Source organism: Chelonoidis abingdonii, chromosome 20 (assembly GCF_003597395.2).
Source record: "Chelonoidis abingdonii isolate Lonesome George chromosome 20, CheloAbing_2.0, whole genome shotgun sequence".
Classification (NCBI taxonomy): Eukaryota; Metazoa; Chordata; order Testudines; family Testudinidae; genus Chelonoidis; species Chelonoidis abingdonii.
This window is the reverse complement of record NC_133788.1, coordinates 22,098,325-22,125,866: the sequence shown is the minus strand read 5'-3', so window position 1 is coordinate 22,125,866 and position 27,542 is coordinate 22,098,325. Positions and strand designations below refer to the sequence as shown.

Sequence of the window (27,542 nt, the reverse complement as noted above, 5' to 3'; positions counted from 1 at the left end):
ACCCCGCCCGCTCGCTCCCAGCGCCCACCCCAGGGCCGTGCAGCGCTGGGCAGCACAACGAGAGGGCCGCCACTCCGAGCTGCGCGCAGCACGCCCTTAAGGGGCCGCCCTTAGGTACGTTACCAACTCCGGTTTTTTAATACACCTGCGCTTGCATGGGCTTTACCCTCTCCCGACTGCCTCATTGGGTCATCCCTCGTCGCCATCCTGGTCCTCCCTCCTCCATTGGATTACCTCTCCGTATGCCTCCGCCTTTCAGTCTCCTCCTTCACATTGGTTCTTTCTCTTTTTCTCGCTCCTCCTCCTCGTTTGCCCATCGCTTCGTCTGGCCCCTGCTTCCTTGGGTGTTCCCGGGCAGCCCTGCCCTGCTATTCGTCATCCTCTCAGTTGTGCCGTCCCTGCTTCCATCTGGGCACCATCCGACGTCCTGCTCTCTATTGGTCACTCCTCAGCCGTCCGCCCCTGCCCTCCCATTGGCCGCCTGCCTCCTCCCGCGCGCAAGTCTCCGTGCGCGCTGCAGGGCCCCGCGTCTCTCCCATGGCGGGCGGCTCGTGCTGTGCGCTGCTCGGCTGGGCCGGCGGGGCGGCAGCCCACCATCAAGAAGGCGGAGGCGAGGCCCCGCGCTAAGACCTGCTCTTATTAGATGGCATTCTCATGATCTGATTGACATCCTATAGCTTGTTTTACATGTCAGCTCTGCTTAATAATCCAAATACACATAGGCAAATGGCAAGGGAACGAACTGGAACTTCTCTACAATATTATGACAGACGAGAACAAAAAGCTTCTTCAAAATGCAGGGGCACTTAGACTATTAGATGTCTTGAGCCCTTTACCGCTGCCTGTGACTAAGCTAAAGAACAATGAGACATGGGGCCTGCTGCGCTCTTAAGTTTTCTGACTTGCCTTAGAATTTGACACTGGTATTTACCTGACCATTCCTTACTGCAACACAAGCCTTTTAATCTTGCAAGTAAAAACCCTGCAATACATCTCAACTCAAACATTCTTCAGAGCTTAAAAAAGCTGTCTGTCATCTGCTGTCTGTCTTGACAACTAAATAGCAGTTGCCTGTGGTGATTTGCTTGACTGCATTTTTGTGTCTTAGAGGGGAAACAAGAAATTTGTTGCATCTCCTGTAATGCTAGGTGTTACACTCAATTGAATGTCTCTGTTTAAAGTGAACGGAGCCCTGAGGTTAGTTATTGCAAAATTCTTTTGGCTTCTCGGATGCCATCCCATTAGGTTCTGTTCAGAACCTTTTTACAGGACTGCCTGCTGCTGAACTTTGCATAAGAAGCTGGATTTTTTTGGTATAAGTGGATGTGCTCAAAGTTCCTATCAGAGCAAGATATACAATGGTCTAATGGGTGCTTTTGTAAGCTGTAAAGACAGTAGCTGCCATGGTGATGCATCAATGCCTAGGCAGCTGAGGAGAGGGAAGCCTTTTCTTTGAGCATCTTGAGAATATCAATGTGTATGTTGCTTTGAAGTAATCCTGCTTGGAATGTTGCCTCATTTGCCATTCTAGCAGCAGACTGCAGTCCTGTGACCCTGAGCTGAACCTCAAAGGAAGCAGTTTGCATGATGAACCACAAGCTAGGAGTAAATAAACTCCTTTTCAAATTAATAACACTTTCTCTTTCCTCTCCCTCCACCCCCGGTTGTTTCTGTAAAACAAAATAGAATATTTCAAAGCAAAGTGGGCCTGACTTACGGAATCTGGGACACCTTAGCCCAGCAAGAGCACTTGCTAACCAAAGCCTTAAAAACATGTGAATTGCTCAGCTAGACTGGACCTGAGATCCATTTAGTTTCCTATCCTGTCTCTGACCATGGCCAGCACCAGATACTATGGGAGCCTATCTAGTACAGGCTGAGCATGTGTCTCAGATATAGCATAGCCTTGATACAATTAACAAAGCGCTAATAAGTCTTCTCATCATGGAGCGTTAATTGGGTACAGGGCTGTTCACTTACCGTCCCAAAAAGCCATGGAGTTTTGAAAGAGCTGCTGCTTTCCTTCCCAGAAGTGTGGATTTCAGAATGTCGTCTTTGAAATACTTTGGGCCCGAAGGAGCTATATTAATCAGGATGACGAGTGCTGGCAGTTACCTCTGCCCTAGTGTGCTCTGTCTGGTTCTTATAAGCATTTTTTTTCTTTTTGAAAACCAGGTTTGTGCTCTCTGGGAACCTGCACGGGGGCTCAGTGGTTGCGAGCTATCCCTATGATGACTCTCCCATGCACGAGCCCAATGGAATCTATAGCAAATCAGCTGATGATGAAGTGTTTAAATACCTGGCAAAAGCCTATGCTTCGAACCACCCGATAATGAAAACTGGCACCCCAAACTGCCCGGGGGAGCAGTTTGAGACATTCAAGGATGGCATCACTAATGGAGCTCATTGGTATGACGTCGAAGGTAAGTTATTTCAGTATATTGCTTAGCAGGGTTCTACAGCTCTTGGTCTGGATCCCACCTTAGTGGCAGGTGTCAGAGCCCTCCCCTCTTCTTATATTTTCGTGGGCCATCTTCACTCTCATTAGCTGTCAAACATCTTCATAGCAATTGCTGCAGCTGAAAAGTGATGGTGAGACAGGAATATATTTTTAGCTTTTAATGCAGCTGTAAACAAAGCAAAATGTTGCCATGGGCCTCCCGCAAGTGCTCGGTGGTTACAATTTGGGAACCTGGTGTAAGGGGTTAAAGTCTATTGTGTGTGTTCAAATATGCGTAGGGTAACTGTACAGCCAGCTCCCACAATTACAATGGGAAACTGGGCATACAAACTCCTTAGGTATATTTGGAAATCCCCACCAAAACTGTCTAGGCTAGTGGGTGGAAACCATTGCTCTGAACAAAGTTATTTGTATGGTTGGTGCAATTCACTTTCTGAGTCTCTTATGTTCCATTGAATGTTCTCTTCAGGGAAGTCTGGAGTGTCTGATAACGGGTGGTCTCCTGTGCTGGTAACTTAAACACTTTGGTTCTGATGTTTTAAACAGCCCCTCTCTTAACCTCGGATTATCTCATCTTCCCTGTGCCCTGTTCTTTGGAGGGGAAATGGGATAACTCGGACATATTGAAGAGTAACTGCTCTGTCATTGATGGGTGTATTATAAGCATAAATCCCACTTTTGAACCTTAGCGTCCAAAATGTGGGTGCCTAGCCTGAACCTCCAAGCTTAATTACCAGCTTGAATCTTATCTCGCTGCCACCAGACAGGAATTACAGCGCCTGCCTCGCTCTGGTTCCCCCAAACTTTCCCTGGGGAGACCCCAAGACTCAAGGTCCTGAGTCTTACCACAAGAGGAAATACCCATTCCTTCCCCCCTCCTCTCCCACCCAGACGTTCCTCTCTGCGGCAAACGAGAGTTACTCGATTGCCAATTTCTTTACATCAATCAAGAGTATCTCTCTCTCTTCTACAAAGAGACAAAACCACAAATACAAGAAACAGAAAATGATTCTGCTCTCTTAACCTCCTCCACCAATTCCTGGGCTGCAGAGCTACCCTCCGTTAGATCTAACACCAAAGAATTCCCTCCCCTTCGTCCTTAGCCTCTCCCAGAGAGAAAAACTCAACAAGTCTTAAAGAAAGCTTTTAATATAAAAAGAGAGACAAAAGACATCAAACGTTTCTGTATCAAGTGGACAATAATACAGGATCAATTGCTTAAAGAAAAAATGAATAACAACCTTATTCCAAAAAGAGATACAATTTAAAACATTCCAGCAAAGACTACACACATGTAATACAAAACATATAAAAAGCCTATTGTTTTGCTACCTTGTACTTACAACTTTGAACTGTTAGATTAGAAGCTTGAGGATAGAAAGAGCCTTCCATAGCGAGAGACAGACAAAAGACCCAGACCACATTCCTCCCTGAGTTTTGAAAACATCCAGTTCCTGATTGGTCCTTTGGTCAGGTGTTTGTTCCCTTTGTTAACCCTTACAGGTCAAAGAAACATTACCCTTAGCTCATCTATTTATGAGATGCTGTCTCCCGCAACTATCATACCAGTCCTATCAGCATGTGAGGGCATGCTATTCCCAGAAAGTCCCATGGGCCAGCAGAAATATTAATCATTGCTACATCCTGAGTTTGCTCTCATCCTAGCTCCCAGTAGAGGCTATTACGCAAGCATAGACTTGCCAGGTAGGGTGGGGTTCCTTATCATGGAGGACAAACTAGAAATGTAGAGCTAGCGTAGCACAGTTCGGTAACCAGCTACACTCTAGTCTTTGCCCACTCTGAAGCTGAGGGGGCTATGGAGCAAGCTGTATGTAAGTTGCAGAATTAGAAAACCCTAGTGAAGGCTTGAAATTTTATTGAGCAGTGATTCCTAAAAGATGATTATCTGAAGTCTGGGTTCAGGAGCTGAACGACTCGTGTGTAAACCTCAAGTTGACACTTCTTGGGACAGAATTCAGATACTGGTCTGTAACACACCATATGCTTGTAGAGGAGAAAAGTCTAGGTCTGTTTTCCCATCATAGCTGATTCATTGCTGGGGATTTCACTGTCCAAATAATACTCAGTTTTATGGTGTTTCCTTAATAGCTGCTTCCTACTCCCGCCCTCTGAGCACACCTAAGTGGGGCAGGCTATAAGTTGCCTGGCTCAACAAGGCTTATTGTGTTTGTACAGGGAATCAGAACAAGTGGAGGATTGTGGAAGAAACCTCATGACGCTGCTTTAGCTAGAACCAGGATATCCTGGAGCTGCCTTACTCTGGTGGCAGTTGTATAAACCATCTAAGCCAAGCAGCTTGCATGTTACAGCAGTAATGTTTTCAGACCTTGCCATGTACTGATTGATCCATAGCTAAACATTTTGTGTACCTGAAATAAGTGTGCTGGGGAGGAACATCTACTGTTGGGTCTCTCAACCTCAGTGTTCTCCTAATCCTGAGGTTTGGTAGCATAGTAGCCTTGTAACTTCTAAGTCTGACACTGGCTCTCTAGTGTACAACTACTGGCCAAGCACAAACAGCCAGGATTTGTAAGCATGTTCTTGATGGCTTCTGCATCAGCATCCTGGGCCTTTTAAGCAACTGCTACCTTCAGATCCTGGCTGACGAGTCTTTTCCTCAGTGAGAACACATGTATAAGTGACAAGGAAGGCATGAGTGTCCGTTTTGTTCATGTAGTCAGTAGGGTTTGAAATCTAACCAGTACAGAAACTTACAGAAGCTTCCAACTTCGCTGTGGTAATAAACCCCTCAGCAATGGAGAACCATAAACTCCAATTCAGGTATTCTCAACCCTGCAGACTTGCTTTTATGTGACTTAGAGGCAGTGACTGTGGGGAAACTAAGCAAAATAGAATTCAGTACACACACAAGAAGGCTTGGCTAGTGGCTTATAAACATTGTGTTCACACCAACCACTAGAGTGAAGGACAGGTGAGACTCGGCAATCCAGGCTCCTTTAAATGCACTTGTGCTGTTACTCTCAAACGATGCTTTAATGAGTCCTAGTAATTGCTATTTAAAGGCACCGTGCTCACATGGTGCTTTTGCAACCTATAACATCAATCCCTGCCCTGAGATTATAACTGAGACATGACCCAAAGGGGCTGAGAAATGAGAAGGGAATATGGGAGCTTAAGGCTTCCAGCAAGGACTGATTGTGGTGATGTGTGCAGTTGGCGGGTTCCTTCTGTTTTTTAATACATTAACATTTATGGGTGGTGTCGGATGAAGGACAGGCAGAAGGGAGGGAAGCCAGCTATGTGCAACTTTTACTGAAATTGCCAAAAATTCAAATATTAAGGATGATCTGATTCTTTAGCTCTGGGTCAGGGGTCTCTGAGGCTCATAGTGGGCTCTGGAACTACTTGTTAAAGTGCTATGAAATGAAGACACTAAGATTCTGGTACCCCTTGGAGAGGATTATAGGTAAATTCTCCAAATTCTAATCTCGGCTAATGTGCAATGCCTGTAGCAGGACTGCTAAAGGTTTTTGGCCATGTGTATGCTACAGCCTGCAGATTAAAATGTGCCAGGAAAGAGGCCAGGTTTTAAGTGACTTAAAGCCACATGGGGGGAGGAAGGGACATAATTTCTCAACAGGAGAAAGTGTGCATTTTTATCTTGTGTAATCAAACATGCCAGAAGGTAGGTTGCTGTGGGTTTCATTGTCCTGGACTTGGAGTCACTGCTCAAAGCTTGTGCTGTGGCCAGATCCTGTTGGCCCTCGTTTCTGAGTTTGCAAACAAGCGTGTGTTTTGCATGTGTGTGGTGTTGGACTAAGGTGGCATGTGCAGGGCCATAGGAGTAATCCTGAAGGTCAAGTATCCATAAAAAATATGGTCCTCTGAGCCACTGCTGAACTTTGCTTCTGCTCTCCACTCCTCAGATTAGCACATCTCAGGCTTGGAGACCTTTTGAGACACTCTGTTCCATGCTCAGTTACTCTTCCTTTTTTAAACTCCCCTGCACACAACAGAGTTATTCTTAATCTCCGCTGAGCGGCTGGTGGGACAGTGGAATTGTCACATGGAGCATTCTGTAGCTCAGTGCTGGACGGAGAGCACTACAGAGTTGGTGTACTGTTACTGGAGATGGGATCCCATGGCGGCTCTTGGGTTTAAAACGGGAAATGACGTAATAGCCCTTTTGGAAATTTATATTTGAGGTGTGCATGCTTGCTGTGTTTCATAAAGTAATATCAAGTGTGACTCATGAGGAGCCATGTCAATTGAGTGGATTCAGATGCATGTTTCACTCTGTAGATGGTTTTGTTGACACTTGTCTTTCCACCTACAGCGGGGTGTGGAGTCGAAGAATTATTTCTCGTGTCTTGCTTACAACACTCCTGCTGATGGATCTCAGAATGATGTTCGCTGCTTTTTTCCCCAACAGTGTTACTCTTTTGATTCCTATTTAGCTTGTGGTCCACTGTGGCCCCCAGATCCCTTTCGGCAGTGCTCTTTCCCAGGCAGTCATTGCCCATTCTGTATGTGTGCAACTGAGTGTTCCTTCCTAAGTGGAGCACTTTGCATTTGTCCTTGTTGAAGTTCAGCCCATTTACTTCAGCTCGTTTGTCCAGATCTCTCTGAATTCTAATCCTATCCTCCAAGCACTTGCAACCCCTCCCAGCTTGGTATCGTCCGCAAACTTTAAGTGTGCTCTCTATGCCATTATCTAAATAATTGAAGATACTGACCAGAACTGATCCCTGTGGGACCCCACTTGTTATGCCCTTCCAGCATGACTGATAACTACTCTCTGGGAAACAGTTTTTTGGCCAGTTATGTAGCCACCTAATAGGAGTTTCATCTAGGTTGCATTTCCCTTGTTTGAGAAGATCATGCAAGACTGTATCAAATATCTTGACTTTAGTAAGGCTTACCACATCTACCACTTCCCCCCATCCAGCAAGCTTGTTACCCTATCAAAGAAAACTATAAGGTTGCTTTGACAGAATTTGTTGTTGGCAAATCAGTGTTGACTTATAGCCTCCTTATCTTCTAGGTGTTTTTTAAATTGATTGCTTGAATATTTACCCCTTTATCTCTCTGGTTACTGAAGTTAAGCTGAGGATGTGATGTGGACCCCATCCGTTTATGTGAAGCAGATTCAGCCTTTAAAGCTCTTTCACCTCCTGAAGTCCCTTCCCCTAAGGGAACAAGCTCTTGGGCAATGTGAGGTTCTGCAGCTAATGCATAGCAGCTGGAATTCCCCCCAACCCCGCAAGGTGTAATTGCTGACTAATGGACCAAAACATTCCTCTGTCTGCTTGGTGTTGCTGCCAGCAGCATGGGAGTGAGCAATCAGTTCTCTGATCAGAAAGAAGTGACTTACATCATCTGTTTAATCACCTCTTTAGCTTATCCTGTACCATCTGTCCCCTGCAGAGCAAAAGGAACAGTTTGTTCTTCATGGGAAGAGGACACATTCATTATGGCATCCTTAGGGGCACATAATAGAGTCTTATGCTAAACATATTGGCCCTGCAATCTTGGGACTAAAGGGATTTCTCTTTCCAGTGACTTTAGATTTTGCTAGAGAGTCTAGACTGAAGGGTTTTCCTCCTTGCAGACAGAATACATTGCTGGTATTCATAATACTTGTAGGCTAGTCCACGGCTCTATTCCCACAGCTGTCCACCTGTTGTGTAGTGTGGCAGGGGATGAGAATAAACGCACAGTGGCATGCGTGCACAGATCTTGGAAGGAGGGAGTTGAGTTCTGCAGTGCTTTTGCTTATCCCTGTATCACAGTGGGTCTGCTGGTGGGATTCTCGCCTGAGCTGGAGGCCGGGATGCTTAAGGAGATGAGCACTTGGTGGGTCCCTTCTCTGGGCCAAGGCTAGCAGAACCTACTTACTCCTGGGTCTCATCCTGTCAGTTGGGTACTGAGGAGCTAGTAACTCACAGGACGTGCTTTAAGTGTCCCTCTGGTCCCTGGGCTGCTAGTGGTGCTGCTGCTGGCTGCAGGGCCTGACGGGAGGGGCTCAGCTTTCCTGCTGCCTATGCAGCCAGGGGAACATGGGAGGGAGAGGGGAGACTGCTGATCCAGTTCCTCCGAGACCTCTCTGCAGCAACTTCTCAGAGCACAACTAAGGGCTTCCAGTTCCTCTATCAAGAGTGAGGAGCACTGATTCATTTTCCTGTTTGCACTCCACTGTGGTGCAAAGGGGAGGCACCCCCTCATCCTCCCTAAATGGTGCCCCTGCTCAGCTGCCACTCCTGACACAAAACTGACACCGCAAGGAGTGGCGTTCTCAGAAGCGGCCCTTAAATCTCAGATGTTGATTTTTCTCCTCCAGCCCTTGCACTCCCTGCTCCCCTGCAGTGCTGGGGAGAGCCTGACTTTCATGTTATTTTTTGGGTTCTGTCCTTGTTGTTAACACAGATTTCATAGGGCCCTAATTATCCCAAAACAGATGAAACCAGCTCCGCAGAATGAAAGTATATTCTGTCTTCCTTTCTGACACTTGTTACTTTGTTCTTTGTGCTCTACTGTGTGGTGTCATCTGACACCCCTAGTCACAGATGTCTTTTAAATGCTGGGTGAAAGGGTGCTTGTGCTATCTGCAAACCTCTGAATCCTTTGTGTAAAGGGCTGTGTGATTGTGTAGCCAGCACAATTAAAATTCCATAGCATGCAGTGGACTGCTTTGTGAGTCAGTTTTGCAAGAAGTGATGTGTTTGAGACCTACTCTAGTCTGCCACTCTGTTTTGGTTGAGCATTTGTTTCAAACTCATGAATGGCAGGTGAAGCACTGGACACACTTTCAAGTATTGGTGTCTTAAACTCATAACCATCTGTTCATAGCAGGAAGTTAACAACTGGCCAAGCTTTGTTTTACTCCACATGGCATTTGCTCGAGGAAGCAGACTGCTGTGCGTTGCTTCTGAGACTGAAGGTAGATGATGAACGCCGGCTGCTGCTGCTGCTGTTGCTGCCAGTCGCTCTTAAAAAACAAACTTCCAAACCCTTCAGTGAAGATCTATATGATTGTCCAGTGTCTGTTTGCCCGGACGAAGCACCGCATGGTTCACTTGTTGCTGTTTAGTTTCAGGCTTGGGTTCTCATGCACTTGCACGCTGCTGCAGTAGTTCTATTAACACTGCAGCAGAATGTGAACTCTTTACATTTCCATTTGCTTAAACAAAAGACTCCTGGAAATATTTCCATATTGGTCTCATCTTGTGAAAACTTTTATTGAGCATATGAAGTTTGGACCCTCTTTGATCTGACAATGTCCTTTTTTAAAAAATGCCTTCAGGGCACCTAACCTCTTTCCCGTCATCTTACCCTGCTGTAAGAGTTCCCCTCGGTGTTGTGAGGATTAATTAGCATGGTGTCTATAACCGCTACACTAGCTAATGTTTTGTTGTTTCCTAAGTAGAGTTAAGTGCTGCACTCAGTGCACTGGCTGCAGCAGTGTGGTTTGGTCTGTCAGGATGACTTTGAAACCTGTTTCCTGGATTTGTTTGGGTGTTTTGTAACATGCTGGTTACTGCTGAAACCTCTCAAGTGCTCAGAGCTGTGTGAACAGTGAGGTGTGACCCTGAAATGCTGGCAGGGCTAATACCCGTGGTGGAACAGCTGCAGTGCTCTGTTTAGGATGGAGAGATGAGCTGACTCACTGGAGTGTGGCCATAGGAGCTTCCAAAGATCCCCCCAACAGAAGGGACAGAGGTCCTGATTGGCACTAGGCAGCCTTTCAGACTCTTATCCGCGTGCCTGTGGCTGCCATTGCAAGGCAGGTGGAAGGTTACAGAGCAAAGAAAGTGAAGCTGCCTGTAGATCATGTTAAGATTTTAAAACAAACTCAAGCCCATGCCCTCCTTCACTCTTCCAAATACTCAGGGAGGTTTGGGTGACCTAGCTCTTAGCTAGCAAGCTGTTCCCAGATACTGCTGGGTATCTAAGAAAGCAGCCGTTCAGTGGGGTAGTGCAGTTCTTTGGGCTGGGAGGCTAGCATCTAGTGATGACTTGGGTACTGTGCTGCAGGGGGTTAATATTGACGCAGCTGATTCTCCCAATCAGAATGAAGTCAGGCTGCCCATTGCTGTAACTGCTCACCAGTGTCTGAAGTGAGGGGTGATGGATTAAATGGCAGCCTCAGATCAAGGGTACAGGGGAGAACCACATGGCACTTTGGGCAGCTCCTGTCTTTGGTAGCACTGGGGGCAGGGGCATGATTCTGCACCCAACAGCAGACAGGCTTGGGTGGCAGTTCTGAAAGCTGCATCAGCATTGTTGTCACTGCCCACAACGGCTTTGAAAGCTGTTCTCTGGACCTGATGCAGAAGTAGAGAGCAAGGTGGACCTGCGTTCAGCCCTGCGAGCCTCCTTCACAGGTACCTCATAGCTCCGTGAGATGCTGTTGGTTTGCAAGAGGGCTTCAGGGTGGGAGGTACTTTCTGAGTCTGGCATTTCACCAGCATTCTTCTTTGTGATCAGTCTTCTCTCGTTCACCAGGGGGGATGCAGGATTACAACTACGTTTGGGCCAACTGCTTTGAGATCACCTTGGAGCTGTCTTGCTGCAAGTACCCAATGGCATCCCAGCTTCAGCAGGAATGGGAGAATAACCGGGAATCTCTCCTCGCCTTCATTGAGAAGGTAAACTGTGCTCTGTCTTCTCTGGAGGTGGAGCGGGGGCTTGGGCACCTGACTGGTAGATCAAACCCCAGAGTACAGGGTGTGGAGTGTTTGTGGCCTGTGGCTAATAGCTTAGGTTTCCCTGTGGTCATGTAGTAGCTATGAATTAACAGACATCACCAGCTATAAGGCAGCTTTGCTTCTCTGTGGTCCTGCTGCAGTGCTGTATCGCTGCTATACACGCAGGGCCTGTTTAGACAGGGTTGTAAATGTTGACAGGGTTTGGTCCCTCTCCATGGGGAAAGCAGGCCTGCTGTGGGGAGCCCAAGGGATTTCCGAGTGGTAGCGTCTGTTTCGTTTATCCTGGAATTTGTCTCCTAGTGGAATGGTCCAGCCAAACTTCCCTCTGAATTACAGGCTGGGTGGGCACTTCTGCCCAGCTAACTCAATTCTAAACTTATCAGCACTGGTGGCGATAGGGCAAGGATCCATCTGTACCTGAGTGATTTGTCTTGATCAGTTCCTGTTTGATTTGTTTCCCCAGGTCCACATGGGAGTAAAAGGGTTTGTCAGGGATTCGGTAACTGGGTCTGGCCTGGCCAACGCAACCATTGCTGTTGCTGGCATTGATCATAACATCACAGCGGGCAGATTTGGTGACTACCACAGACTGCTCGTGCCTGGAACCTATAACATCACAGCAGCTGTCATGGGGTAATGTCTCTGAAGCAGACGGGGTCCTTTGCTGCTACATGTGCTCATTCTGTTCATGCCTATGGGGTTTGGCTAGAAGCTGCTACTGTTGATTCTTTCCTGTGATGGTGTCAGGCTGCAGCTCCATGTGCTGACTTGTCCTGCCTTTCACACTGAGCTCTCTTGCCCCTGGAGCACCATGATTTGGGGTGACACAGTGTGGGTGAGGGAGGCAGCGTTAAAGCCTGTAAAGATGGGTTAAAGTCCCTTCCCTTAGCTTGCTGCCAAGGCAGTCCCAGGGGCCGTTGTTGAGAAGAGTGCTGTAGACAGGAGCTCAGCCTCTCATGACTCTCTGGCAGGGCTGTCAGCCTTGCGGGTAAGAGTTTGGCCTGATGGCAGCGGGATGTGACCTGACAGCATGCAGGCTGATGAATCTCTGGTATAGCTTTTAAAATACCAGCCCTGTTCTAGGTGGTGGGAGGCAGTGCTGGGAAAAGAGACTGCTCTGGTATAGCATCCTGGGCTTGGTTTCACTGATTGAATCTCCTGTTCAAAGCAGACTCGTGTCTTTCTCAGTTATGTGCCAATGACTGTAGAGAACATTGAGGTGAAAGAAGGGGCTGCAACTGGGGTAGACTTCTCCCTGCAACCTGCTGTCCTGGTACCTGTTCCTGACCCTACACTGGCTGCCGCCACTCCTGCCCCAGGCTCTGCTATTAATGACAGTGCCACAGCGAGGGCAGCAAGCCCAACTTCTCTCCACCAGCCGCTCCAGCCTGAGGACTTTCGCCACCACCACTTCCCTGACATGGAGATCTTCCTGAGGCGGTACGCCAGCGAGTACACCAACATCACTCGCCTCTACTCGGTGGGCAAGTCAGTGGAACAAAGGGAGCTGTACGTGATGGAGATATCGGACAACCCAGGCATCCACGAACCAGGTAACTGGCCAGCCCCATGAAATCCTTCCTTGACGTCTTGCCTGTGCACCTCTGGAGCAGAGTGTGCGCCAGGCCTCTGCCAGGTGGCTTCTCCGATGCCTTGGAGTGCAGCTGTGGGAGCTGTATGTGCAAACTGGGGAGGGATGGGGGGTGCCTGTAGATGGATTGTGAGCCCTGCTGGGCAGGGATAAGGTCACCTTGTTTGGAAATAATTTAGCACATTGTGGACATCAGTGCAATTTCAAGAGAAACAGAGGCGTGTGTAGGGAACACTTGGTTAAATGAGGCCGCTCTTCCTAGTGTTTCTTCCGCAGACCCTTGCACTGCTGTTGGAGGCCTCATGCTGTTGTGTCTACCCTTATGGATATTTAGAAAGCTGTGAGAGCAGAACTGTTTCTGCCTGCACTCTTGGATATGGATGCCGACTGGTCCCCTAGTGCCATGGTGTGGCTGGCCCTCCTGCTCACGTTCCACACCGTGCTAGAACACAAGCCAGACATTGCTGACAAGGTAGCCAGACTCAGATGTGCTGCACGCTCAACCTGAAGTGTGAAACAAACCCATTGTGCAGAGCTCAGTTCCCTAGTCTGCCCAGGTACATAGTCTGAGCTTCCCAGGGAAATGGGGAGCGGTCCCCTGTGGGGGCTTTCCGTGGGCAGTGTCCACTGCATTAGCCCCTCTGGGTGAGTCACACTCATAGGGATTCCAGGGAGATCTCAGTCTCTTTGAGCTGTGCAAGGAACTTGCCCCTCCGTGGAGTTGTCCTGTCTCCGTAGCCAGCTGATGCCATCTCACTGCAGGAGGTAAGCTGAGAGAGGTGACAAGGACTGCAAGGGGTTTCAGAGGCCTATCACAAGTGGGCTTGAGGTGCTAGTGTTCACACTGGCTTTACAGTTCAGAGTGTCAAAACATTGCTGCTGGTACAGTGAGAATGCATTGGTTCTGTTGCTGAAGTGTGTGTTCTGCCCAGGTGAACCAGAGTTCAAGTACATTGGGAATATGCATGGGAATGAAGTAATAGGCCGCGAACTGCTTCTGAATCTCATCGATTATCTCTGCAAGAACTTTGGAACGGATCCTGAAGTAACAGAGTTGGTCCTTAACACCCGAATCCATATCATGCCCTCTATGAACCCTGATGGCTATGAAAAATCCCAAGAAGGTAGCTCTGCCTGTTACTAAACAGCCTTCATGCATGTAGGTTCAAGAATGGGTGTTGGGGCATGTCTCAGTCATGGCTAAAGGGCCAGGAGCCTGATTGTGTTGCACAAAACTTTTCCTGTCCATCTTTGTGGTAGGGGGGATGTGCAAAGTGCTGTGCTTGAGTTCTGAATGGCATAAGGTGCCCCTTGTGCTTCAGTAACAGCTGCAAATTGTCCCTGCCTTAGTCCTCCTCTTCTGTTCCTGTGGCTTTCCCAAGGCAAATGTTTAAACAAAGAAACCTGGCATTGTCTAGATACAACTCAAACATGCAGCGTTCTGGTGCTGCCTGCTTTGTAACATTCCTGCTAGGAGCCGGGCACTCTGAAAAGTGCTTTTCCAAGGATCATAAAATACAGAACTTATCCTGAGCTTAGCATGGTAAAGCAGCTGTGCATGAGCTCTCTGAAGGACAAGGCCAGGCCCTTGAATAGTAGTAGCTCTCTACTTGATTAAACTCCGCTGAGGTGTAATGAATCTCGTTTGGAGATGTAAGCACTGGGTTTTTTCTCTGATGATGATATCAGTCCATCTAGATTGTTCCCCAGTTTAAACTGCACTTGTCATCCCTCTCTGTGCACTGACTAATAAAATCAGAAACCCAGTGAGAGCACAGGACAAAGGCTCACAGTGGTGACCACTCCTCCCGGCAGCCACCTCCCAGAGATATGCATGCAGGGAGTGGGCTCCCTACTTAGGGGAATAGATTGTGGGGGGCCAGCCCATTAGTATATCTCCTAAACTCCCTGGGACTGGTACAGTGGGCTGGTGGAGAGCTGAGTGTTCTGGGTAAGGAACAGATGCATTTTATATATATTTTAAGGGGGGGATGGATAGCTCAGTGGTTTGAGCATTGGCCTGCTAAACCCAGGGAGGTGAGTTCAGCCCTTGAGGGGGCTGTTTAGGGATCTGGGGAAGGGGGGCAGGGAAAAAAAACTGTCAGGGACAGTACTTGTTCCAGCTAGTGAAGGCAGGGGACCAGACTCAATGACATTCAAGGTCCCTTCCAGTTCTGATATGGGTATCTCTCTCTATGTATATATATTTGTATTGTCTGTTGAAAGCAACCCCTTTTTCCCTTGCTTTGAGGCAAACTGGTAATGGGTTTGTGCTGCTGTGGATGGGGAATGCAGGCTGAATGTATTGTTTGTTGTGCAGGAGACAGAAGCAGCACAGTTGGCAGAAACAATAGTAACAACTATGACCTAAACCGAAACTTCCCAGACCAGTTCCTCCCAACGACCGACCCGCTGCAGCCAGAGACTCTCGCTGTCATGAACTGGCTCAGGGCCTTTCCATTCGTACTCTCGGCAAACTTGCATGGAGGTATGTAGACAAAAGCAGCCTGCTGTAAAACTTCCTTTGTGGGAGAAGAGGGTCACTGTGCCCCATTGTGGAGGCTGAGGGGTGCTTCTGCTCTGTGTCTAGGAGCAACAGCAGAAGTTTCTCTGTCTGGCCTAGCCTAAGGAATTGGCTTCCTTTGGCCATTTGCCAGGCTCTTGCCTAACTAGAGCAATAGTTTAAGGAGAGGCCACTGGCAGAAGGTTACAGCCACTCACCCCTGAGGGGGCAGTTTATCTGATCATCTTGAGGGGAAGCTATTACATCCTTCCAGAATCTGAAAGATGAAGTATCCAGACCTCCTAGAGCCGAGTGCGGTAAGAGCACCGATAAATGAGCCATGTTAAAGTCTCCATGGAATTAACTTCTGGGTGGTTCAGGGTTCTTCATCTTAAGTGCGTTTGTGGTGCCAGGCACTCAGGTGGGCTGGATGTCTGGTTATGTATAAAACGAAGGGACCTAGCTGGAACTACTTGGGATCGTCGCTGAGCTCCTAGGTTCCCAATGGTTGAATCCGTTGCCTCTTGGCGTGATCAAGTTAATAGTCATTGCGTGCTAGTGTGTTCCTCAGGCTGCCTGTCTGCTGGGGCTGGAGCTGCTGGCAGATAGTGGTTGCTCAAGTACTATACCCTGAATTCTTTAGTGCATTGAGTTGATCCAGACCTGGCTACAGTGCTGGGGCTTTGTCCACCAGCACTGACACCCAGTGTCTCATAGTGCTGTTAATGTAACTTCGTAAGAATCTCTTTAGTTTATTCAAGACTTGACTTATACCCAAATGTTTGTAACAAGAAGCCTTCCTAAGAGGTGAAGGGATGCAGTATTCAGAACTGCGGCTGGCCAAGGCTACCACTGACCCAAATTCCACTCCTTCTGTGCGCCTCCTTGACTCCTGCTTTCCCCTCTCATTCAAAAATTGCCCCCTGATCTGTTCCCAGCTTTCTTATGTGCAAGGGCAGAATGCTTAGTTGCAGCACTCCAGTTTCAGAATTGCTCTGACTTCCTTGGGTTCAGAACATGCCACTAGGATGGACTGGTGACTGTTACTACATGTTCCTTGTCTCCTTTATCTACCTGGCTTAGTACTGTGGCTAATTCCATGCCTTGGCAAATACAGGCTTCTTCTCGGGTGTGTTTTTGAAAAGCTTCCTCTATGCTAGGGTTTAAAGATCCATTATAAAAGCTCACTAAGTAGAACTTTGTTTCCCCTGCAGGTTCTTTAGTGGTCAATTACCCCTTTGATGATGATGAGAAAGGAATAGCCATCTACAGTAAGTCACCAGATGATGGTGTCTTCCAGCAGCTTGCACTTTCTTATTCCAAGGTAAAGTTATAGTTAATACAAAGCAATTGCACATTATACTTTGGTAACTTTTAGTGACCAATGGGTTTGCAAAAACTACTGGACCTGTTGGGGGGGAAAAAAAACTTGTGTATAGGTAATGTTCATGGAGTCTACACTTAAAGGGCAAATATTTCCGTTCCTCCCTGGGTTACAGCAGAACCAGTCTTGCAGGGGGCTGTCACTGCAGGAGCTAACTTCCAGGATAATCAGCCTGACAGGTGCTGTAGGAATAGCATGCTGTCCACATATTTGGAAGCCATTCAAAACTGATTATGCAAGACTCGGGGCTGAGGGACTGTAGTCCGTACGGCAAATGAGCCACAGTGGGGGTCAGGGGCATGACCAGACATGGATGGGCGTTCCTGGCTCTAGATAATCAGCGCTGGATTAGCCGCAGCTCAGAGAACTGAGCTGTATGTGGCTATATGTGTTCATAAATATCCATCTGTATTTAATGTGTGCTGCTGAGTCCAAGGCGGATATTAAAGTGTAATGGACTTAACATGGAAAGTGTCGCCACGGTATGTGCAATGTCCAGGGTTGATGTATGATCACTTCTATTTTTCAGGAAAATACTCAGATGTACCAGGGCAGCCCTTGTAAGGACATGTACCCCAATGAGTATTTCCCCCATGGCATCACTAATGGGGCTCACTGGTATAATGTTCAAGGTAAAACACCACTTGGGGAAGAAACAGTTCATGGCCTTGAGTGCAGTGGATCTTGAGTCTCAGACAGTGTGTTTCATATAAATGTATCTGTGGACAAGAGATTGTCTTTAGAATTTCCTATTAATCACCTAGCTCTCTGCTCTGATGGATCTAGCCCAGAGGGACCTGGGCCCTTTTCATAACCCTTAAGTTGTAGTTGGACAAAGTTTTTCTGCACTGGGTGAATCTGTGCTGTGCTTACCTGTGGTCAGGTGGGCTGTGCTCTCCTGGGTTTGCTTTTGGCTCTTGGGAAGGAGGGTTTATAAAAACTTAAACGTAACTTGCTACAGTCTACATTTTTGAGGTCCAAGTGTGAAATGTTTACTTTAGGAATAAATCTGTCCTTCCTGCATCTTGACAGTTCTCTGAAGCCTGGGGGAGGTCTCGCCCTGTATAAACCTCTTCAGTTTTCTGTTACAAGGCAGCATTTTGCTGTTAGAATTTCACCCTGTCTCTCTCTAACTTCTCAAAGCTCTACAGCTTAACAGCCAGGGTATTTTATGATGGTTGTAAGAAGATTTTGAGGTCCTTAGTTATAGTTCTGATGCTTCTGCCTTAGGGGGGATGCAAGATTGGAACTACTTAAACACAAACTGCTTTGAAGTGACCATTGAGTTAGGCTGTGTGAAATACCCAAATGCTGAAGACTTGCCAAAATACTGGAAGGAGAACCACCGATCTCTGCTCCAGTTCATAAAACAGGTGAGATGCTACAGTAACCAGCCAGCAGGGACAGAAATGCTGCATAATGCTTTACCGTGCCTCTGAAGTATCCCATGTAAGTCTGCTCACATTAGGGCATCCTGAGTGTGTCTAACTCTGGGCTTGGCCAAAATGGGAATTGTTGCAGTGTCAGGGAAATCCATCCTGATTATCAGAAAAAAACACAAGATGAGTTGTGAATGTAGCAGAAATCCTTTATAAAAGCTTAAGCCTGTGATGCATGCTCAGAAACAGGCTTAAAAACATTATCTGGGGTCTCTTGGCCTTTCAGAAGTCTGGAGGAGACCCTATGCTGCTATTTCTCTGGGATTTGGAATGGGAGTGCTGTGGAGGCATTTTTCAGGCATGTTGCAGTGTCAGATGTAGCAAAGTACTGTACCACTGTATCTTGAGTGAAACAGTTACTTGTGCCCCTCAGATGAAAATGACTCCAAACAGGGTATTTACAGGGTACGTTTGGAACCTGGGCCAGGATTTCCTTCACGTTCCCCAGGACTGGAACTGAAAGGGAATGTACAACGATTAGCTGCTTGTTGCTGTGACTCATGGGGTGCTTGGTCATAGCAATGCTGAGTGGTGTATGTGCCCCAGAGACTTGTCACTGAACCGTGTTGGTTTTCTGACCCTTTGTCCAGGTTCACCAGGGTGTCAAGGGATTTGTGCTGGACGCCACATCCGGAAGGGGCATCTCAAATGCTACTATTAGCGTTGCTGACATCAACCACCCTGTCACCTCTTACAAGGCTGGAGACTACTGGCGCCTGTTGGTTCCAGGGTCTTACAAAATCACAGCCTCTGCCCGAGGGTGAGTGACTGGCATTTTGGACAAATGACTGATCTCAGACAGACCTTCCGCTAATTCAGTTGTGTTCCTAGCTCCTCTCCGCCTCGGCCAGAAGTGAGCGCTGGGATTTGTGCTTATCCTGAGCAAAGCACTTAACACCCTCTAGGGACCAGCCGACCGAACTCTCCAGTAGAGAGAATTCAGTCCACAGAACTGCCAACCATGGGAATACTTGGCTCCTGTTGTGAGAACGGTCACAGATGGTTCTGTGTGGTGGAAGGTGGTTAATAAGTGGATATTTATTCAGGAGAAACTTGACCATAAAGAGAGCTGCTCGAGAATAGCTTAATTAATTGCTGTGACTCTGCCAAAGCCTGGTCATCATTCCAGCCAAAGCTTCCTCAGTTAGTCCCACCTGATAACCCTGTACCATAGCAGCTGGACTGTTGAATTCCCCAGCCCCATCTGCTGGTAGGAACTGCAGTTATCTGTGGTGGTCACTGTTTCTCACTCAGATTCTGGGTCCTCTGCTTAGCATGGTATTCAGAATGTCTTGTCTCAGAGCTGCCTAGCTATTTTGTTTTCCTTTGCTATGCACCTTGCCTTAGACTGTGGTGGAGGAAAGGTTAGTCTGCCATGATGTCCAGCTGGCAAAGATATTGCAACAAATGGAGTGTTTGAACCTGCTTTCAATTTCCCTGTACATCTTCTCCTCTGTCAGGTATAGCCCGCTCACCAGGACTGTGACTGTCGGGGACAGAGGCGCGGTGCAAGTCAACTTCACTCTTTCACGAACAGATTCCAAAGTTGAGGAGGGAATGATCCCGGTCCTCACCAATGAAGACACTAGCGATCCCTCTACCAAGGAGTTTGAGACCCTGATCAAAGACCTCTCTGCTGAGAACGGGTTGGAACGCCTCATGCTAACCCCTTCAATGGACGTTTCTCCCTACCGCTACCGTCCATACAAAGACCTGTCTGACTTTCTTAGAGCCCTCAACTTGAACTACCCTCAGATCACAAATCTCACTAAGTAAGTAATGCTGATTCTAGCTCCTGGCCTCCCAAAGAAACAGCCTGTGGCTGTATAGTAGTATATAGCATGCGATGTTCCTGCCATGGGTACGCTCATCACATTACACACACTGGAAGCTAGAGTCCCTGCCCAAAGATGGGTGATATCAGCGACAGACAATACCTGTAGCCGGTATCTATACTGGATGGAGCTCTAATCTCAAAGCCATAGAGGTTTTGGGTTGTCACTGAAACCCCCAGGAAAAAGTTTGGTTACAATATGAATAGAGGGCACCAGGCACGGAGGAGGCAAAGATGGGGAATCCAAAAGGTCCTTTGGGGGAGGGAGGGCTGTAGGCAGAAATGAGCAGTGTGTGTGTGTGTGTGTGTGTGTGTGTGTTTTGAAGGATCTTGCTGGGAGGCCAGGAAGCAGATGAGTAGGTATCACAGAAGTCGAGTCACTGATCAGCATTTAAATGAGCTTTTGGTCAGTCACATGATAGGAACATCAAGATCCTGGAGAAGAGCTCTCTCTCTCTCTGGGTAAAGGAGATCCTGCCTTTGCGCTCTGGATTGTGTGCGCGTCTCTCCATACACTCCAGTTAGTGCCTTTACTTCTGCATTCCCTCTGATGTTCTTACCCACACTGGTATAGTGTCACTAATGACTGCAATCAGTGGGAGGGGTGTCCTGAATAGCACTGTCCTGCTCTGCCCCTCTGGTGTCCCATGCAGTATGATCTCAGACATTCCTTTGTTCTTTCCTTTCTTTATGACCTTGTACCCTCTTCCAGACCACGTCTGGGTTACCGTCTTTCACCAGCCCACCCGCATGTGGTCCCCTGTCAGCTGTGGTCCTTTGCTCTGGCTTTTCACTTACAACTGGTGTTGGCGGGATGGCACCTGGGGCCAATACCAGGCTTGGGGCGATCTGCTGATTTATATGCCTTCCACATACTGTTTGCCTGATCATGCCGTGCCTGGCAATGCTAGTGTGCTGCCTACACTTATTCCAGAGCTGCTGTTCTCATCTGTAGACTGAGCTTCCAGTTACGTGAGTCCTTGGCTGTCGTCATTGTCCTGCTTCCACTTTTTTCATGAATGGCAGCGACCCAGGGCATGTGCAGTCAGCTGTAGCATCTTCAGAACGTGGGATTTGGTTTGCGGTGTCCTCTGTTTGCTGGTCAGTGGGAAATCTCTGTTTAATGTAGGTGGAATATATGGGCTCAAGGAGTCGAAGGTGTTAACGTGACCATGCTTGGCACCTCCCAAACATGCTGTAAATCCTTTTAAACTTTTTAAAAGATAAAGGAAAAACAGTTAAAGCATTTGGAGAGGGCTTTCATTTTAACAACATCTCTTATTCTCTTTCCTCTGACTTGTAGAGAATCTTGTCTGGCCATCTCCTAGAGGGCATTAAAGAGAAGAAGCTAATTGAAATAAGCTGGAGCTGTTAAAAGTCCAGTCCCATTTCCTTAAGACCAAACAAGATGAGTGCACATAAGAGGGAAGAGAAAAGACAGCAGAGTTAGAAAATGCAGCTTCTGACATATTGTAACCTCAGTGCTGGAAAATCAGTGGCATATCACATGGTCTTATAAATCCCCTGAGACTTGGCAACATTTTATCAGCACTAGGCCATTTAGGGCTTTAGATTTAGCTGTGTTTCTGCTCACAGGCTTACAGCAATGTTGCAGTTTTGTCCAGATAAGCCAGACTTCTTGTATAGAAAAGAGAAGAAATAAAGTAGGGTAGGAAATGGACACACATGGGGGAGGAGGGGAAGACAATGTCACATCCCAAGTGGCGTATGGGATCTAGCTGGAGCCTGCAGAGGTGGTGGTGTCATCTGGGTCCCTGCCTGTCTGGTGAGGATCTCCCTCAGGGTCAGGTCAAAGAAGGCACTGTTGTCACGCTGCATCTGAGGGCAGCAGCTTTGCCCGCTTCCAGCCCCTCACTGACCTGTGCAAAGCCAGGCCAGAGGTGGTTCGCCGGCCATAAATAATCAGTGCTTCTGTTGATCTGTTGGCAGCTTGGGTCATAGCGTTGAGTACCGTCAAATGTGGTCCCTTGAAATATCCAACAAACCCAACCAGTCTGAGCCTGAGGAGCCCAAGATCCGCTTTGTTGCTGGTATCCATGGAAATGCTCCTGTTGGCACAGAACTGCTCCTGGCATTGGCAGAGTTCCTTTGTGTGAACTACAAAAAGAATGCAGCCATCACCAAGGTAAGAAGGCAGCGTCTGGAACCCCCTGCCCACCTGCCTGAACAAAGTGTGGTTACTGCCAAAAACCATCTTCCTCCTCATGCAGGGGTGTGGGTTATATGAAATCCAGAAGACTTGGCTGGGGGGAGTCTCAGGACAATGTAAACTCTGTTCCGGCCCAACCATGTGTGGTGGGGGGAAGGCTCCAGCAAAGACCATGGGAGTTGATGGTGGGTGGGGTGTTCAGGTGTCCCTCCTTGACTGTTGTGAGGCAGCTGGCAGCACGGGTTGCAGCAGCTGGCCTGGGTCTGCAGACCCCTATCCCTGCCATCCTGGGCACAATGGTGAAAACTCAAGGCAACTCTTCTGCAGTGTAGGCAGTGCTTCTTGGAGCCTGAGCAAGTGAAGGTGCCGGGAATTATTGGCTTTAAAGTACTGGGTTTGTCTCTGCGGGGTGGGGGAGTGGGGGTGTCTGCTGAGTGTGCTTCATGGCTAACTGCTGAACTTCATCGTCTGTGTGTTGATTGACAGCTGATTGACAGGACAAGAATTGTGATTGTGCCGTCCCTAAATCCAGACGGGCGTGAGGCCGCTCAGGAGAGAGACTGCACATCCAAGACTGGCCAAACCAATGCTCATGGCAAAGATCTGGACACAGACTTCACAAGTAAAATCTAGTTAATGTTTAGTCTCTTAGCAAAACCAGTGCAGTGGTGAACTGATCTCCCTGATAACCACTCTAGAATTGATGTCAGTCATGTCAGCACTGCTGACCGCTTCAGTTATGTCTCAGTTATTCTCACTGGCTGGATATCGTGATGTTCTTAGAATTGAGACAGGTTACAGAGGGTAACTTTAAATACCTTTTTTGCAAGGGAGGGAAAATTCTAATTTATTCATGATATTCTCTAGCAGAATCTAGAGATAAGATACACCTAATGACTTTGATATGGACTTCATGGTTCGGGGGGTGGGAGGTTCTTTTAAACCCAGAAGCTCTCCTCCTTTTTGCTGCCGACTTCCTCCTCCTTAAATATCTAGAGCTGTTACATTGGAGCATCACAAGGCTGTCCTGTCTGGAGTCGGTGTTCCTGACCAATGTTCTGGCTGGCTTTGTTGCCTGGGAACACGTGAAGCATTGATTTTTGGGAACAATGGCATCAGTTATGTGATTGAAGGGAGATAACCAGCAAGTGTTGCTCCCTAGATCTTGGTGGGAAATAGTGACCTGCAAGGTCTATGGGAGGTGGTGGATGAATGTGGCTGCAGTTAATTGATTATCTTGAGTGGTCACGTGTCATGTTTTCAGTGCTGTTAGGTGCACTTGTTATGGCAGCAGCACCACAGAAATACCTTTTTATAATCACCTGCAGCTGGTGTCAGTACAAACACTAGCAAAGCGTGTATTTCTGGAGGCCTTTACCATCACAGAAGGAGACTTTTCTGCTGAGCTCTAATGACTTTCTTTGTTCTGTTTTTAGGCAATTTCTCCTACTCTGGGATAGGAGAGCCGGAGACCAAAGCAATCATTGAGAACTTGATCCTGAAGCGAGATTTCAGCCTCTCTGTTGCACTGGATGGTGGATCTCTGCTTGTAACTTACCCATATGATAAACCTGTGCAGACAGGTACAGCTAACTCCTCACAAGCCTCCTCACTCAGCACTTAGGATCAGTTATTGTTTCAATAATCCCATGTTCAGCTGCAGGCTTGTTCTGGGCCAGCATAGCTGGTTATCTGGGTTCGAGTGGGCTTGTCTTGGTGCTGAATTGAGTGAATTGAAAATGCGGAGACTACCTGGCTAACGATGCAAGCCTCGTGTAAGACAGCTGGGACACTGCTCCCAGTGTCAGGCTATGCAGTGTAAGGATGTCCACTGTCTGTTGCAGGAAGGGTTGAGAGTATTTGATCTGGGAGCCATTAAAAACAAGCCAGTACAATGGGATTCATCAATGGTATCCGTTTGGTCAAACTTCATAATGTTCAGGAAATGCAGTTTAGAAACTGAGCTTTGTTCGAGGCAGTCTGAGCACTGTGCTATGTCATTGATTTAGTCTGCCTTGGTTAAAGGCAGCTCCTACTAATGTTCTAATCTTCTCTTTATAGTGGAAAATAAAGAGACTCTGAGACATTTGGCAACTCTGTATGCAAACAACCATCCGTCAATGCATCTAGGTCAACCAGGGTGTAAAAATGAGTCAGGTACGAGCATGTGATGCCCTGGACTGTGGCTGTTTTTGTGCTGTCCATTCTTTGCAGAGGATTTTCTGACTTTTTTTTGGTCTGTCTCTACAGATAAGAACATTCCAGGAGGTGTCATCCGGGGGGCAGAATGGCACAGTCACCTGGGCAGTATGAAGGTATTCCATAGAGAAATTCAACTCCACCTCAGTGCATAACCAGGCTCAAACTACAAGTAGAAACTTAGTTACAATCACCTCAGGAATGGAGACTGTAACTGAACAAAATGCTGTGGTTCTTTCAAAAATTTGCAACTGAACGTTGACTTAATGCAGTTTTGAAACTTCACTATGCAGAAGAAAAATGCTGCTTTCCCTTTTTTTAGTAGTTTCGTTTAACACAGCACTGTATTGTTTGCTGCTGCTGCTTCCCCCCGCCTTCATCTGTGCTGTTGCCTGATTCTGGTTCCAAATGAGGTGTGTGGGGGACTGGTCAGCTCGTAACTCTGAGGTTCTACTGTAGTGTTAAAGGAACAGACTTTCTGGGCAGAGCTATGCCGAAGTCACCTGTTACCTCATTCCAAAGCTTTCCATTTAAACGCTATCCATGTCACAACCTTTTCCCCTGTTTTTCAGGATTTCAGTGTCACTTTTGGGCATTGCCCTGAGATCACAGTGTATACCAGCTGCTGCTACTTCCCAAGTGCTGGACAGCTCCCTAATCTGTGGACAGAGAATAAGAAGTCTCTCCTTAGCATGCTTGTGGAGGTGAGAGATTAATGGTTCTTCAAGAAGAAGTTCTTGAGGGCTTGTGGGGGAGCACACTGATACATGAGGCCTGGTCCTTGCTGCTGAACTCCTATGGTGGTAGGTCCAGAGGAGTGAGATGTGGTGTATCAGCCAGGGAATCGGCTAATCTCTCAATTCCACTTAGCCTCAAGGTGGGATGAACAGCCCTTCTTTGTACTGTGCATTTTAATTACTAAGCAGAGGGCAGCCTTCTATTTCACATTTCAGTAAATCCTAATACGCTCACGTATCTCGCCCTACTCCTGTATCTGAGCCCTGAGCCTCTTGACACTCTTGATTTCAGGTTCATAAGGGAGTCCATGGATTTGTCCAAGACAAGAGTGGCAAGCCAGTGTCTAAGGCAGTCATTGTACTCAATGAAGGTGTGAGAGTGTACACAAAGGAAGGTGGCTATTTCCATGTGCTGTTGGCTCCGGGGTTACATAACATCAGTGCCACAGCTGAAGGATATCAGCAGAAGCATGTCTTGGTGAGTGCGCAGCCGGATCACAGGATCTCTTTCCCTGTGGCCTCCTTAGACTTAGACTTCTTGTGAAAGGGTCCTGCTTAATTTTTACTCCTATCTGTGTTTTCAGCTATTTAGTCTTCAATAGCAGCTGAACAGTCTTGCTTTTCAGCCCAGTGTAGCTGTATTTAACTTGTGCAGTGGATGCAAGAGAACTTCCCACCATGAGCCCTTGGGGGCGAGGGGATAGTTCTGAGGCGTGACTTTCCCCTGCCTCATGCTTGCTGTTGGCGAGTCCACGTGCTTCTCTCCTACCTAGATGCTAATACAGAATATTGAACATTTTTGGCAAGTGCACTGTGTTTCTCCAGGTGCAGGTACGCCATGATGCCGCCAGCTCCGTGGTGATCGTGTTTGACATGGATAACAGGCTATTTGGCCTTTCAAGGGAGCTTGTGGTGACTGTAGCAGGTAACGTGAGAGACTGTCTTTTCAGGACCCTTTGAGCACATTCAGGACGTGAGATCCATCTCTGACCATCATTTTTTCTCTCTCTCCCCTTCCCTAACACTTAGTCTGTGGTCCTGAGTCATTCCCCTGCCCTTTATTCTAGGTACACTGTTTATCCCACAGTTTGTGCCCTCTGATGCTGTATCTGCAGCTAAGAGGGTGGATACTGGAGATCCCTGCAGCACTCGGCAGATTCACAAAGGGCCTCAGTAAAACAAGGGAGGATGGTGATAGCAATGGGAAAAGTCTACTCCTGACAAGTCCTCGTTAATTGGCCGTGGGAGTAAGACAGTATTGTCCCTTACCCTGGGCTACCTTGGGGGCGGCACAGCTGGCTACTGCCAGACCACTACATGGGTTTGAGGAGGTCAAGGATAAGGTGGCTATCACCTGTGGAGGCCAAAGGTCGTATTCTTGTTTAGCTCAAGGAAAGTTTTTGGGTTTTAACCCTGTGCCAGTCCCAGCTTTGCCCATCTGAAGCTGCAGCACAGGAAGGGCCCTTTGCTGCAGGTTAGGGGCAAGGTGCATTGGCACAGCTGGATGAAGAAAGCAGCTCTAGCTCATCCCTCTTATGGGCACAGCTGGTGGTAAGTGACAGGGAATCTGGAAGCATCCAGAAGGAGCGTGGGCACTCACTTGGCCCTGATATAAGTGTGTTCCCATTGGCAGGTGCCACCATGTCAGCTGTGGTCCTCACAGCCTGCATCATTTGGTGTGTCTGCTCCATCAAGTCCAACAGGCACAAGGATGGTTTCCATCGCCTACGGCAGCACAATGACGACTACGAGGACGAGATCCGCATGATGTCCACCGGCTCTAAGAAATCCCTCCTGAGCCATGAATTCCAGGATGAGACAGACACTGAAGAAGAAACATTGTACTCTAGCAAACACTGATAGACACCAAGTGGAAAGGAAAGCTCCTATGGACAAGCCCTACAATAGGTGCTGCTCTTACGCTTCAGAGATCTGGAACGTTAGCTTGCAGAATGTGTAAGCTCCAGAGACGTGGGTGGCAGTTCTCAACCTCTCATGTCGTTTTTTTTGTGTTTGCTCCATTCCTACTTATGCACTTGTCAGCTGATGTCAGATGCTGTGAACACTGTCATGTTTCTAGGTCAGGAGCTGGAGTTCCATGTAATGGAAACACTTGGAAGGCAACTTATTAGTGTGTTCTGGCATCAAGACTTGCTAGCAGTTCTCTCAACGGTCCAGCCTGGCGCAGGGAAAGTGGAGTAATTACCAAATGCCTGGTGGGGTCCATTGTTTTAAGCTTTAAAGCCATTATTTATCTCTACCTTTTTGATTTTTTTCACTCTCTACATTTTGGGGAAGCCTTGGTCAGTTATGGGCAAGACTTCAGCTATGCTGCCAGTGAGTGGCTTTAGAAATGGACAATGAGCTTGGCTTTTGGTTGCTCCATCCCACTCCAAGGGTGCAGAGGGACTATGGCCTGCTCTGCTCTACTGCAGGCTTCTGATGCTTCTGAAGTGTTTGCAGGGGAATAAGTTTTTTACAGTCAAGCTCCCCATGAAATTGCCTCTGTGTTGAAAACTGACAGGTGGAATAAT

At 47.6% G+C, this 27,542-nt stretch overlaps 1 protein-coding gene across 1 annotated transcript; it reads left to right on the top strand.

The window, feature by feature from the left end:
• Positions 1–2,175: 2,175 nt before the first annotated feature.
• CPD (carboxypeptidase D) lies at positions 2,176–27,268 on the top strand. The gene is made up of 20 exons (XM_075059512.1): positions 2,176–2,423; positions 10,949–11,091; positions 11,615–11,784; positions 12,340–12,704; positions 13,675–13,866; positions 15,063–15,230; positions 16,460–16,569; positions 17,159–17,261; positions 17,860–18,002; positions 18,659–18,828; positions 19,529–19,840; positions 21,853–22,048; positions 22,559–22,694; positions 23,509–23,655; positions 24,134–24,229; positions 24,323–24,387; positions 24,844–24,975; positions 25,301–25,486; positions 25,834–25,933; positions 26,642–27,268. The coding sequence occupies exons 1-20, from the start codon at positions 2,243–2,245 to the stop codon at positions 26,866–26,868; spliced, it is 3,342 nt and encodes a 1,113-aa protein (XP_074915613.1). The 5' UTR covers positions 2,176–2,242; the 3' UTR covers positions 26,869–27,268.
• The last annotated feature ends 274 nt before the right edge of the window (positions 27,269–27,542 follow it).

Coding starts and splice junctions, on each gene's coding strand:
- CPD (XM_075059512.1), top strand. CDS start 2,243: ATGCACGAGCCCAATGGAATCTATAGCAAATCAGCTGATGATGAAGTG. Junction 18,003..18,658: donor TGCTCCAGTTCATAAAACAG/GTGAGATGCTAC, acceptor CCCTTTGTCCAG/GTTCACCAGGGTGTCAAGGG. Junction 24,388..24,843: donor GTCACCTGGGCAGTATGAAG/GTATTCCATAGA, acceptor CCTGTTTTTCAG/GATTTCAGTGTCACTTTTGG.